Source organism: Microplitis demolitor, chromosome 7, assembly GCF_026212275.2.
Source record: "Microplitis demolitor isolate Queensland-Clemson2020A chromosome 7, iyMicDemo2.1a, whole genome shotgun sequence".
In the NCBI taxonomy this organism is placed as follows: Eukaryota; Metazoa; Arthropoda; class Insecta; order Hymenoptera; family Braconidae; genus Microplitis; species Microplitis demolitor.
The window spans coordinates 4,438,880-4,452,281 of record NC_068551.1 but is presented as its reverse complement, the minus strand read 5'-3'; the positions used below and the strand labels follow the sequence as shown (position 1 = coordinate 4,452,281).

Below are 13,402 nucleotides of genomic sequence, written 5' to 3'. Positions count from 1 at the left end.
CTGTTTAAAAGAAAATAATTAAAGTTTTCTATTGAGAAATGTAAAAAATTTTTTTTCTACATATAAATAAATTAATTCAGTGAATAAAAATAATGAAGTATAAATTTATGATGCATTTTTTGAAATTTATGACTTCCATTCTTATATATAAATATATACTTTCCTTTTCATATGACGTTATATTTGTTGATATATATTTAATAAATATAAAGTGAAAATTTGATCATGTATATATACCAATATATAAATATGTATGAATGTGATACTCGGATGAGATAATACATAAGTTATTTATTCATATGATACATGTGTTATAGGACAGATAAAATGTAGGAAAGTAGTAAAAAAATATAAATAAATAAATAAAAAAAACATTGAATTGTTCAGTACAACACTTCCTGTTATTTTTCACAAAGTAATTTTTACTCGTTTTCCGGACAGTTTGCCTCAGGCTTACGGAAATGCACTAAATTACGGTCAACTCAAATAAATAATTGTCTTTCGTCTGTTCCGCCGTTTTATGGTTACCATGTCAACGATTATTATTATTATCATTATATTTTTTTTTTAAGACCTTAATCATATTTATTTGCTGCTTGTTTATTATACTCACAAGTCAGGAATAAATTTCATGTTGACGTCTTAAATTTACGCAAGCTAACCCGTAACGGTTCTAATCTCATTTTTTTTTTATTTTTTTTTTTTTTTTTATTGTTAAAAAAAATTAATTTTTGTTGAAATTGAACTTTGATTAATTATTTTACGAAAACTATTTCAATATTTTTTTTTTCAATTTTTTAGAGATTGCATTTTAAACGGAAATCATTTCCGTGTAATAGTAGATTTTTATCATGATTTTGAAACTGTCTTTGAATTAATAATCGCTTTTACTTTCGGTACACTTAACATACGTAGTAATAACTATAAATTTCTGTTTGTCAAAAAAAAGTTAATTTAAAGTTTGTGTACTGACATAAATTTGAATATATTTTATCGAAGTTGAAAAGTATTGGCTTTAAAAAATGTATAACATTTTAAATATTTAACATTTTCCATTCAATTTTATATGAAAATTGAAAAAAAGTTTAGGCTATTTACTAAAACGAAAAGAGAGTGTGTGAGCAAGGGAAAGCAGGGTAAGGACGTTAAGAAAATAAAGCACTTTTTATGAACTTTAATACGCTGGACCTTTTACTTTTCACTTTTATTCAGAGATAATAGAACACATTTTTCATTGTCGTTAGTAAAAGAAAAAAAATCATTTGTGGGCAGAGAGGAAAATTCTGAAAAAGTGGGAATAATTTTTTTTTTTTTTATATTTTTGAGGAAATAATAAAAGTAAGGCAATTTTACGGATAGTTTAATGCTAAACACACGATTTACTACACAATTGATAAATATAGATACTGAAAATAGAATTTCCTAAAAGAATGTTCACTTCCATTTTTTTAAAAATAATAATAAATTTAAAAAAAAAAAAAAAAAACAACGCCTGTAGAAAAGTAAAAAAATTTTCACCTTCAGTAGGGAATTCTGTATTGCCCAGCCCTCTTCGTTTATTGATTAAAAAAAAAAGTCTCTTTGGTATAAAATATATATATATATATATATATATATATATATATATATATATATATATATATATATATATATATATATATATATATATATATATATATATATATATATATATATATATATATATATATATATATATATATATTTTCTCTAAAACACTAAAATGTCCATAATAAAATTTATTTTTATTTAAAATAAAATGCTTTCAGAATATATTAAAAAAATCGATTTCTCTATCAATCAAATAATCGCGGTTTCCTAAACAGAACAAAAAAAAACTAAATAAAAAGAAAAATTAGTACGCTTATTTAAACATTTTTTTTGTCACTCAAATCGACCGGTTGGAATAAAATGGATTAGTTGCGCAAGAGTTGGCAAACATCGTACCAGAGAACATGCCAGATATAAATGAATTAAAAACTTCATACACCTTATTTTAATCAAAAAAGATTTCTGAAATAAATAAAAAAATTCAATTATACAAATGAACGAATTTCAATGCATCACTACCACTCTAAATATTGGAGTAAACTTCATATATATGTAGATACAATTAATTCATTAGTACATAGTGTTGTATACAATTTATATCAGTACTCTCGAGTATTTAAAATTGACAACTTGTGTAGCTTATACGTTGAGTGTCATAAACAATATATGATATAAAACGTAAAATTACTCAAGAGTAAAAAAAGAATTACATCTTGAGACTGTCCGCAATTTTATCACCGTGTTGTACGTAATGACGTGCGAATCGGATATCCTGTAATTTTAACACTCTTGACGTATTATTAAATCCACTATGAAGTATACTCTTTTTGATATTAATGTGAAAAAAAAACTTTTTAAATAATAGAGTGAAAATATCTGTTACGAAAGTTCTTTAGCTATGTAATATAATGATGATATAAATCATCACGAATACAAGTACATTTTTTTTGCAAAAAAATCATTTTTTTAATGACTTTATTAGTCATATGAAATTCAATGACAAAAAGGTACTCAAAATAGACCATGTATTTATTTTTTTATAAATTACTATTTTAATCATTTTTTTTATTACACTCGACCTCGTTATAAGACTATTTGCTTTTTTATAAACCAGGTATCGCGATAGTTTGGGAAAGAAACTAATAGTCTTATAACGAGGTCCTACTGTATTTATTAACTTGAAATTGTAAGTCGTAATTATAATTTTACATTAATTTGGCTGTTAAAAAATAAACACGAAAAAAATATATAGTAGCTTCTCATTCATTGCATAGTAATTTTTTTATGGGTCATAAGAAATTTTTCCGTGACAAAAATAATTTTGATTCGATCGCTAGTAGCCATCCCTTCTTCTCCCTTCATGTGAAAAAAAGCCCAAGCTAGGATTCGAACCCTAGTCTACACAGTGATAAACTTGCACCGAGTCAACTTCGTCACTAGCATCAGTACAATATCTTTTATATAAAAAAAAAAAAAATTGATAATTCATTCGGGACAAATATTTGAAATTTATTATTTTAATCTTAATCACAATACATAATTTTTTACTTAATATACAAAGAGGATGACATTTAAATATAAAATTATACACATCGTTACATATTTATTGTCAACATCACGGTTATCTAAATATAAAATCTATAAAAGTGCTCAACAATTATAAAATAATACAATAAAACAATGATGGCAATAGTTGATAATCAATATTCAAAAATTTGCAATATTTTTTTTATACAATCAGATAATATTCATTTTCATTTATTTGAATCCATAAAAATTTAATAACTAAAATATATAACTATAAATAATCAACAGGTTCCAAGCCATTTCCACTTTTCAAAATAGCTGATCTCATAAGTTTAATGTCCCTTACAACTCTCAAAAAATCAGACTCAACATTTTTCCCGAGGCTGATCAAAAATCCTTCAATAAATTGTGACCGTGTAGCATAATCACTAATATTCATTTCTTTCATATAAGTTATCGGATTAAACATCCCGCCATACCAATTCCACATATCAATAAAAGCATTCTGTACCTCAGGAGTAAGTTTTCTCGAATCCAATCCTAAGTCAAAAACTTTATTGATATCAACTTGATCCGTCAAAACATCTGACAAAAATTCCGTAACCGGTTGCGCCCAATGCCCTTCACAAGTTATGTCGCTAATTTGTAATTCCACAACTTTTAACAGTGTTACATTTTTTCTAATATCATTATAAGCAATCAGTCGATTCAAAATTTCCTTCAACATGACACCCTTGTAAGGATATCTGCCCAAATCGAAATCATCCCCAAGTAACTGCATTACATCAGGCTTCATTAATAACTCTTGTATCATTCTCAGATCCTTAATTTCATACAACGTTTTGAAATCATAAATATTAAGTAACTCTGTGAATTTAATCGGTACATGATAAATAGAATGCAAGATAACTAATAGTTCATTAAATAGCCTATTATCTTCTTTAACAGAGGGTTGAAGTAAATATGCACGACATAAATCACTTATTAATTGACGATTTGTCGTGTAATTATTCCAATAAATAGCTGAATGGTTCGAAGCATTGTAACTATCAATAACTATTCGCAATGAAGGACTTACAGTACGCCTAAATAGTTCAATTGAATTATTTTGTGCCAAGTCATCTAATTTAAAGAATGATGTATCTAAAATAACGTTTTTATGTGCATTTATCAATCTACAATATATTTTTATCATTTCATAGTAAATCAAACTTCTCGCACGCACTTTATTGATATTAATAACTTTTTTGAACAAATACTTCAGTAAATCTCGTCCCGTACCCTCGTAAGTTATGTTTGACAATATAATCTCACTTTTCAAAAAATGCTCTCTTTCTATTTTACGCTTAATCAGTAAATCAATTATGAAATTGCTTATTTCGGTATTTTCATTAATGAATCTAGCCAAAAATAAACTTGCATCCCCTATCAGATCAGTAAGATTTACATTATGTAGAGGATAATCAAGATTTTTCAACCAAGATTCCAATGATGGTTTTGATATCACTTCACAATTTACCGTTGAATTTGACAGTGAATCGTCAAAACGTACTGTAACATTTGTTTCAGTTTTATTAAATTTTTGACGAAACATTTGAATCAATGGCGGACGAAATTTGACATGTTTACTCTTTGAATTGAATAATTTATGTAAATCTCTTCTACTTGAATAATCCCGACGACTATAAATATTTTTATAATGATGACTTTCTACATGTACTTGAAGTTCAGGATCTGATAATTCATCAACGATTTGATTCAGCAGAAATATACTATTCGGATGAGTTGGGGCGCGCATTTTCAGCCGTTGAAAAAACGCAATTATTAAATTTTTTGGTGTATTGTAATTATAACGAACAAAGCCTTTCAATGCATAAAAAACATTAATAGTCCCGTTTTCAACTAATTCTTGTAATCTCTTAACATTAGTATTTTCTGGTAGACTTGATTTCGTTACTTCGAACAACAAAGTAATATTCAATTCTTCGGTATTGAAAAATGGTTCCATCAATTTCATTTCATGAGTATGTGGAGTTGAATGGACTCTATTTTGTAGATCATTTGCAATATCACTCAATAAAGAATTTATGTCAGGATGATTTGCAAGAGATTTGAACATGCTTTCAACCAAATCATACGGATTAGCAAGATGTGATGATCCAATTAAATTTGGCGACCAATTGTTAACTTTATTATTGCGCAATATATCTATAAGAAATTTCAAATCTTCACTTTCTCTCGGTGACAAATCATCAAATCTCATATTTATTAATAACGCTGCTAATATTGGTTGAGTTAATGGAAGTTTTCCTCGTTGGATCATCACAAACATTATTGCAAACTCATGCCCTAATGATTTGTTAACGTGTTTATCAACATGAAAATCTTTACCAGCATATGTAATACGCAGTAATGGCAAAATATGTAAACCAATATCTGCATATATATCTATTTCATGAAATTTCATTTTAATATTGTTCTCAGAGTGAATATAAATGTCATCTTGGTTATATTTATCTTCACTTTCTTTTAATTTTAGCATTGTGTTCGCTAATACTTGTAACGCGCTTTTACAAAATAGCGGCATTATGAATTGTAAGCTTATAAATAGCTTAGCAAATTGACCTGCTCCATGTAATCTTGGTATGTTATTTGTTAACGGTAAAAAATCCATCATACGTAAATTATTTTTCCGTATTTCCTCATATATAATAATCAAACTTGACTCAGCATCATCTGAAAATTTGTGTGTTGTTTGGTGTAATAAATAACTTACAAATGCAAGAATATTGTCACGTATTGTTGCAGCCCCCCATGCACGAATCGCAAAAACATCTCCTCGTTTTCTAAATTTTGCAAACTGAACTTGGCATGTAGTTATATTAACGTCTACGTATTGACATGATGATAATTCAAGCTCTGGTTTTACTGTATCTGATGATAAATATGCGTACCCACTGTGCCCGAAATTGTTGTCATCTTGAAGGCCGACGTATGTTGTTGAAAATGATTTGGGTATTCGTGCTGATACCTTCAAGCTCTAATTCCATTTATTTTTTTATTATTACATATTCATAGATAATATATTTTACATACTTGTAAAAAATCCGGAGTGAAAAATCAATTCGCATACAGAGTAAATAGAAAACCTATCAAAAAAAATCCATGTCAGATTGCATGTAAAACCATAGGAATCCATATAGAAATGTATAGATTTATGAAAGAATTCATAAGAAGTGATATAGGAGTGTACAGATTTACAGAAGAACCCATGTAGGAAACCATGGATATCTAGATTCCCATATGGAAAATCTACACAGGAAGTTGTGAATACCTGGATTTCTATATAGGAATTTCTTTGTAGAAGTTATATAGCAATTTGGGTTTAGATACAAGTAAGTTCTATAGAATCTGAGATATCTGGATTTCTATGACAATCGTCCATTGATATGTGTATAATAATAAGAAAGCAAACTAATATACCAATGGAAAATCATATGGGAATCCATCCGAAAACGCCATGTTGGAACCCACATAGGAATCTCGGCTGGATTCCTTTATGGATTTTATTGATAAAGGAGTGTTTTTTCAGCGGAATGATTTCAAAGTGGTCTCCCTGATTAAGAAAAATGATTTAATCTGTGCTAAGTAGATTTCTATATCTAAGTCGATTCAAATTGTTTTGAATCATTGAAAATAACTCCACGGGCTACTCTTCATGAATTGTCATCTTTATCCATCTTAATTCATCTTAATGTATCTTAATACATTATAATATGGGCCTGGACTCGAAAAATAAATTATTCCCAGGATTTTTTAAGGCTTTTCCTACTAGAGGGCGTCAGAATGAAAAAAAAATGTTATCATTATGCTGAGTTATTCCCAACAGAAGAAAAGTTATAGGCTACTCTTTATAAAATGTCATCTCCACCCATGTCCACCCAATCTTAATATGGGTCTCAACTCAAAAAATAAATTATTTCCAGGACTTTTGATGGCTTTTCCCACTAGAGTACATCATAATGAAGAATAAATGTTATTGGTGTCAGGGCTGGATTCTATCTCACCCTATATTCACTCCGATTTGGAATTTTAGTATTTAAATAAACTCCCCCTCAGAGTAAATTTTACTCCAAGGGCATTAATTGAAAACACAGACATTCGTTTCGCATTCACTCCGGAAATTTTTTACAGTGTAACTTATCATTAGATAACTTATTCAAGCTTACCATGCTAGAAATAAGTAATAAAAATTGTGAGACACGTAACATTCTTGAGATTATGTCACTTGCAGTACTATTGTTCTACTGAATTATTTACAATGGTTAAGTAAGAAAAGTATCAATGACATTAACGAATTTATGTGATTTTAATAGCCATTTAAATTTACAGTAATCATAATCAATGTCATTTAGATTATTTACAGAGTTAAATATATTAATTGGAAATTTTTTGAAAGCAACAATTTTTTTAGTGTTTAATCACTTATGTTGGATATGTAACGTTAGATTATAATTTGTAATAAAATTTGAGACAAAATTTTTCAAATAAAATATTATTTTATAAAATATTTTTCATCATATTTTTGCAATTGAAAATATCATCAAATTTTCATTTATAAGTGTTAGCTTTTTTCGTAAAATTGTATTCAAGTGATCGGTTCAGATGTTAGTTATCACCTTATCAAATTATTTATTTTGACAAACTTAGACAAATATTTAAAAAAACAAAATCGCAGATTTGGGGAATGAAATTTAAATTTTATGTGTAACATGCTAAGATTAAATGATCAATCTTTGTAGTGTTTCTTTTCAGAGCCAAGTCACGTTGTGCTTTTAGTATCTCTAGGGTATTACGTGTGTTCCCAAACTCTCTATATTACTTACAATTAGTAAGAAAGGCTAGTTAGTAACTTGACAGCCAAAAATCAAGCAGACCCATGATGGGATCTGTTTTCATACACAAGACAACAGTTTTGAGTTTAGTGAAATTAGGCTCAACTATGAGCACAACAGCCTTATCAAAAGTACTTGTCATTAACGTACAGTAGATAGTATTGGACACTGTAATTAATATCGGCACTAGCGTCAAGAAGATCTTTCATAAATCAAATTAGTAAGAACTACCTAAGTTACTTTAGAAGCAGATATAGTATAATTCGGTCTTACTGATCTAACATCAGCACCTTTGCGTATTAAGTATTTAACAATATCCTTCTTCTCAGGATCAACCGCAATTTATAATGGTATTAAGATCCCATGTATCTATATCAGTATCAGTGCATTTACGACAGCTCCATAATTCAGCAGCCGTTTAATATGAGTTATGAATACGCTGTGAATTATATAGGAGTGATCCATAAGACTAGGATGTATAATTACTGCAAATAGTTGCGTTAAAATAAAAATTAATTACTTTATAACTTTTGAAATTAAAGACGTAGCGTAGTAATAAAAATTCTAGTGGATCACGTATTTCGTTGGCTCTAAAGTTTACACCCTCCTCAATTAAAAGCTTAACAGTTTCGAGGTTGTCACTTCGAGTAGCAATTTCTAATAGAGTCTCATCACGTATTTTATCACTCAACTCCCCCCCCCTCTCTCTCTCTCTCTCTCTCTCTCTCTCTCTCTCTATATATATATATATATATATATATATATATATATATATATATATATATATATAATTAAGCAACGTATTAATTAAGAAGAGTGCACTCTTTTTGTCCTCGTCACTGAAAAAAATTTCGAGTCTGCGGAGTAGTATAAATGTTTTAGTCTTAAAATTTTCAACATTGCCGGTATAAAGGTACGACGCACGGTGTTAAATTTTAGACCGCGTGAAGTATATGATCAGACTACAAATGGTGTAAATGTATAAGTTCTTTATGCTGAACTCGATTTTTATTTTAAAATAACCTGCATCAATAATAATAATAATAATTATATACTAGTACTGTAACCTATGGAGTCCCCTGATTAAAAGAAACGATTCGAAACGATTTGCAATGTTAAACTTCCATAAGACTGGCGATTCAAAAGTATTCAACATATTCAAAAGTATGTTAAATATTTTTTTTCGAATCGTTTCAAATCGTTTCTTTTAATAAGGGTCATGTGGAATAAGTGTGCGCAATCCCATTTATTTTGGACTGAAATGCATGGGTTTGCGCACACTTGCCTCATATGACTATATTATTTGATCATTTTTAACTACAGATTATATTATCGGACAATATTTGAGCTAATTACACCGAATGGTGTGAAAGGAAACACTCATACCGTGTTAAAAGTACACTGTTTAAAATTTCACACCGAGCCGACTACGTAACGTCTCTGGGAACCATTTTCACAATGGAGGCTCTGTCCAATTTTTCTTGCAACCGAATAGAAACTGGCAATAAATTAGACTGAGGATCAGTAGATCATGAAAATGCATCAATTATAGCCTTACTATGTATCTGTCGATAAGAGTTTGCATTTAAGATAAAAACTTGGACATAATTATCTCCAAACCCCTCTCAATTTCAAGATAGAAGACAGATATTTTGTGATAACGTAATAACCGTCGATAATATAGTAATTTTTACCCAAGTGATATTATCATGAGATCAATCAGAAATTTATATAAGCACGCTATTATTCAACAGCAAAACGTAATATGAAATTTCTAAAATAATTACCTGTAGTTTCATATATTATAATATTTATTATATCAAAAATTACGGATTAAATGAGAAAAAAATATATATCAAGAACTATTTTATTATAAAAGTTATTTCTCTGATACAAAAATATTAGAAAAAAATAATTATATCAGTCAGTATTAATTTGTTATATAAAGTTCAATAAAGAACGATCTATTTTTCCACTTGTGTAGAAAAAGGTGACATATGACATTCTTTTGATTTATATCCTCATCTTAGAAACTTCAATAGAGTCCAATCAAAAGTAATAAAAACTTTATAAAAATTATTAAAAGTTTGGTTCCTACGAAGCCTTTGGCCCTTTTCATTGGATTCAATTGAAATTTTCAATTACGGATCCCTGAATTCTATAAAATAAAATTTACTGTATAACATTACGGTACTTGATTAAATTTATCAATTAAGATAATAAACACGTTATTTATCAAAACTCAGATAAACTTTATCATTTATTAAAAACATTTTATTACAAATATATTTTAATAATAAATATAATATAAAAAATATATTTTTAAAAAATAACAATTTATATTCCATATAAATTTGATTACAGTCTACTTTGTAAGCTTTCCAAGTCACCATTACTTAAATAAAAAAATACATTTCTTATAAAGGTGTCAGGTAGATTATGAAAAACGTCAAAAAAAAAATTCTCAACTTTCACCAATAAATTTTTTCGTTCAACCCCTTTACGGAATCGACTACTAACAATACCAGCATACAAAGGAAAGTGTGTTCCCATAAAGTCAGTCTCTAAAACCGCTGATCTAATCACATCATTCATAGCATACAGCGCCAATTGATGATAATTTTTTCTCAACAAACTATAAAAGTTAACACTAGACATACTGATTATTATTTTTTTCATATCTTTTATTTCCTCAATACAGCGATTTCGAAAATTAATCAATTCCCTGTCATCGGCAATAGTTTTTAAATGTTTTTCACTGACATACAATTTAGCGACATTCAATTTAACAGCTTGTTTTTTAATCAATTTTTTAATTGACTCTCGTCCCACATATTTCGATAAATCAATTTTCCCAATATCAGCACCCACATAAAGAAGATCATTGATAACATCATCGTGACAAGTCATCGAAACAGCCAAACTCAATGCTGCTTCGTCATCATCTGCGCATATATTAACATCAGCATGTTTCTGTATCAATAATTTTACAGCTTTCATTTTATTAAAAATTACAGCAACTTGCAATGCTGTCAAATCACTGTAGTCCCATAAACCCGTACCATTATTGTAACTACACGCATAATTTATGTCTGCACCATATTTTATCAGTCGTTCAATTGCGTCTAAGTTACCGCCATGGACCGCGCAATGAAGAAATGATCCATAATCTTTTGATCGATAATTTGCTTCGACATTTTCCGTCAAATATGCATCCAATATTTTTTTACTATTGTATTTAAGTGCGATGCACATCAAAATAGGATCTAACGTATTCACCCTATCGCTTAAAATTTTATAAGCCTCAATACGATCATGCTGGACAGCATACTCAAGTACCGTAAAATTTTCACACATGTCACCGCACACATTTATATCCCCGCCATGTTTCAATAAATTTTTTATGATTTCTAAATTACCCTTTTTTACGGCCACATGAAGAGGAGTGCCATAAATTTTAACATTTATATTTGGGTCAGCTCCTTTTTTTAAAAGATAATCAACTAAATCTTCATCAGATTGATCGACTGCTGTGTGCAGAAATGTCCAGTCTTCTATTATTGAGTTGTAAATAAATCTCATATCAATATATGCATTATGCGCTTCTATATAAAATTTAATATGTTTATTTTCTATGTTATCCAGTCGCAATTTTTTCTGCCCACTCATTTTATTTATATTTTACGAAATAAAAATTATTTTTAAAATACGTTGAGATAAAAAATTTCGAATATTTTATTTTTTTATTTTTAGCTGACTTGTAACATTAAATTTTTTTATCCCCGTTATTATTAAAAAAATCTCTTCCGTTTTGACGAACCAAGTGCGCAAACTCGATGCGAGTTTTTTTACGACGATAATAATTTATCAGCAAAAGAATGCGGACTATTGAAAAAATTTTTCAATTTAAATTTTCTGAAAATTTACAAGAAAAATTTTAATCAGTTTAGTGAAAAAAAAAAAAAAAACTAGAATTCAGTACGATAAAATAATATTTTTTTAAATTTTAATTACCTGTCTAAATTCAATTAATATATTTGATAATTATCTGAAAATAAAATTGATAGTATTTAAAACAAAGATAAATTATTAAAATAAAGTAGCAAGTTATCAATACATTTTTATATGATTATGAAACCATATAAATGTTAATTTATATATAAATTCTTACCTTTCAGTAATAAATTGTATGAACTTTAATTAATAATCAATAAATAAATTAATAGAGTAATTGTTTACATGAACTGACGCAAGTTTTTGCTCGCTATAGTAAGAGAACTGGCTGTAACTGACTCGGGTGTCGTCGGTCCTCGTTCGGATACTTCTTACACGTGTTTGGTACAATAACCTTTAGCACTCGCACTATAATCGCTGATAGGACTTAACTTATAGTAAATTGTTGGAGTGAATGTGAGATACTATAATGTACGCGTGAGGTCCAAGTGGCCTTCAGTGGCCTGGTACGTTCTTATGAATGACGTTTTCGGTCGTTTAATTTTTACTCGGGATAACATCGGAAACCGCCGAACTTCGCCGAGTACTATTTGAAGTTAAATAATTCGTCTAATAAAACTAAATACTAATAAAGTCGAATGATTGTTTATTTAGGGTCAATATCAATGCTCAAAAACTCGGCTATTTAGGCTATGAGTAAACTTTTAATAGGAGTATTATTATTATACAGGAAATGTACACTTATTTTCATATCATACAACTTATAGTCAGTATTTGAGGATAATATAAAAAACTCGAAATATTCTGTCTGCTGTCTTAGTCAACTTTCCGCCACGTTTTGTAATGATAAATGTAATAAAAACTCTTGAAAAATTTTATTTATCATAAATTATACAATATGAATTATTTGTGTAGAATTCTACTGGCTTAAAGCTATAATCGCGATTAAATTTTTCCGAACAGAATATCGAGCGGTTGCACAATTTAAAAGCGCGTAGGTATTTGTGCGCATGTACAAATGGAAATATTTTGAAACTATTGTAATTTCACTCACGGAAACCTAAATTAGACATTCTTAGACTAGATTAAATTTTTTCATTATTTAATTCTGTGATCTACATGAATCTGAGTATATATTTATTTATTTAAAAATTTAAAATTTTCAAAAAAAGTGAAGTTATTGGTTTCAGTCCGATTTTCGAAAATCGAGTTTTCATCAGATTTCAGCGTTTCGAGATCCTAGGAAGCTATACTGACTTTTTTCAGATAAGCTTCCGTCCGTCCATGTGTGTGTGTGTCGAAGGCTCGACAAGTTTAGAACTGATTAGATTTTGAAGTCGATTGATCAAGCAGTTTCTAACTTATTGAAAAAAAAAAAATGGTTTGGATTTGGTCGCATAATTCGAAATTCGTGCGGCTGATTTGTTTCAAAATTTAATCAAATTTAGGTTTTGAGA

At 28.5% G+C, this 13,402-nt stretch overlaps 2 protein-coding genes across 2 annotated transcripts in view; one reads left to right on the top strand and one right to left on the bottom strand.

The window, feature by feature from the left end:
* The window catches only part of LOC103580476 (TWiK family of potassium channels protein 18), a 343,662-nt gene that overhangs the window by 321,316 nt on the left and 8,944 nt on the right, over nt 1–13,402 (top strand). The window lies entirely within an intron of this gene.
* On the bottom strand, nt 10,339–12,438 carry LOC106693296 (putative ankyrin repeat protein RF_0381). The gene is made up of 3 exons (XM_053740513.1): nt 12,163–12,438; nt 12,006–12,039; nt 10,339–11,906 (listed from the first exon to the last, which is right to left on the bottom strand). Exon 3 carries the CDS (start codon nt 11,658–11,660, stop codon nt 10,350–10,352), a length of 1,311 nt encoding a protein of 436 aa, XP_053596488.1. The 5' UTR covers nt 11,661–11,906; nt 12,006–12,039; nt 12,163–12,438; the 3' UTR covers nt 10,339–10,349.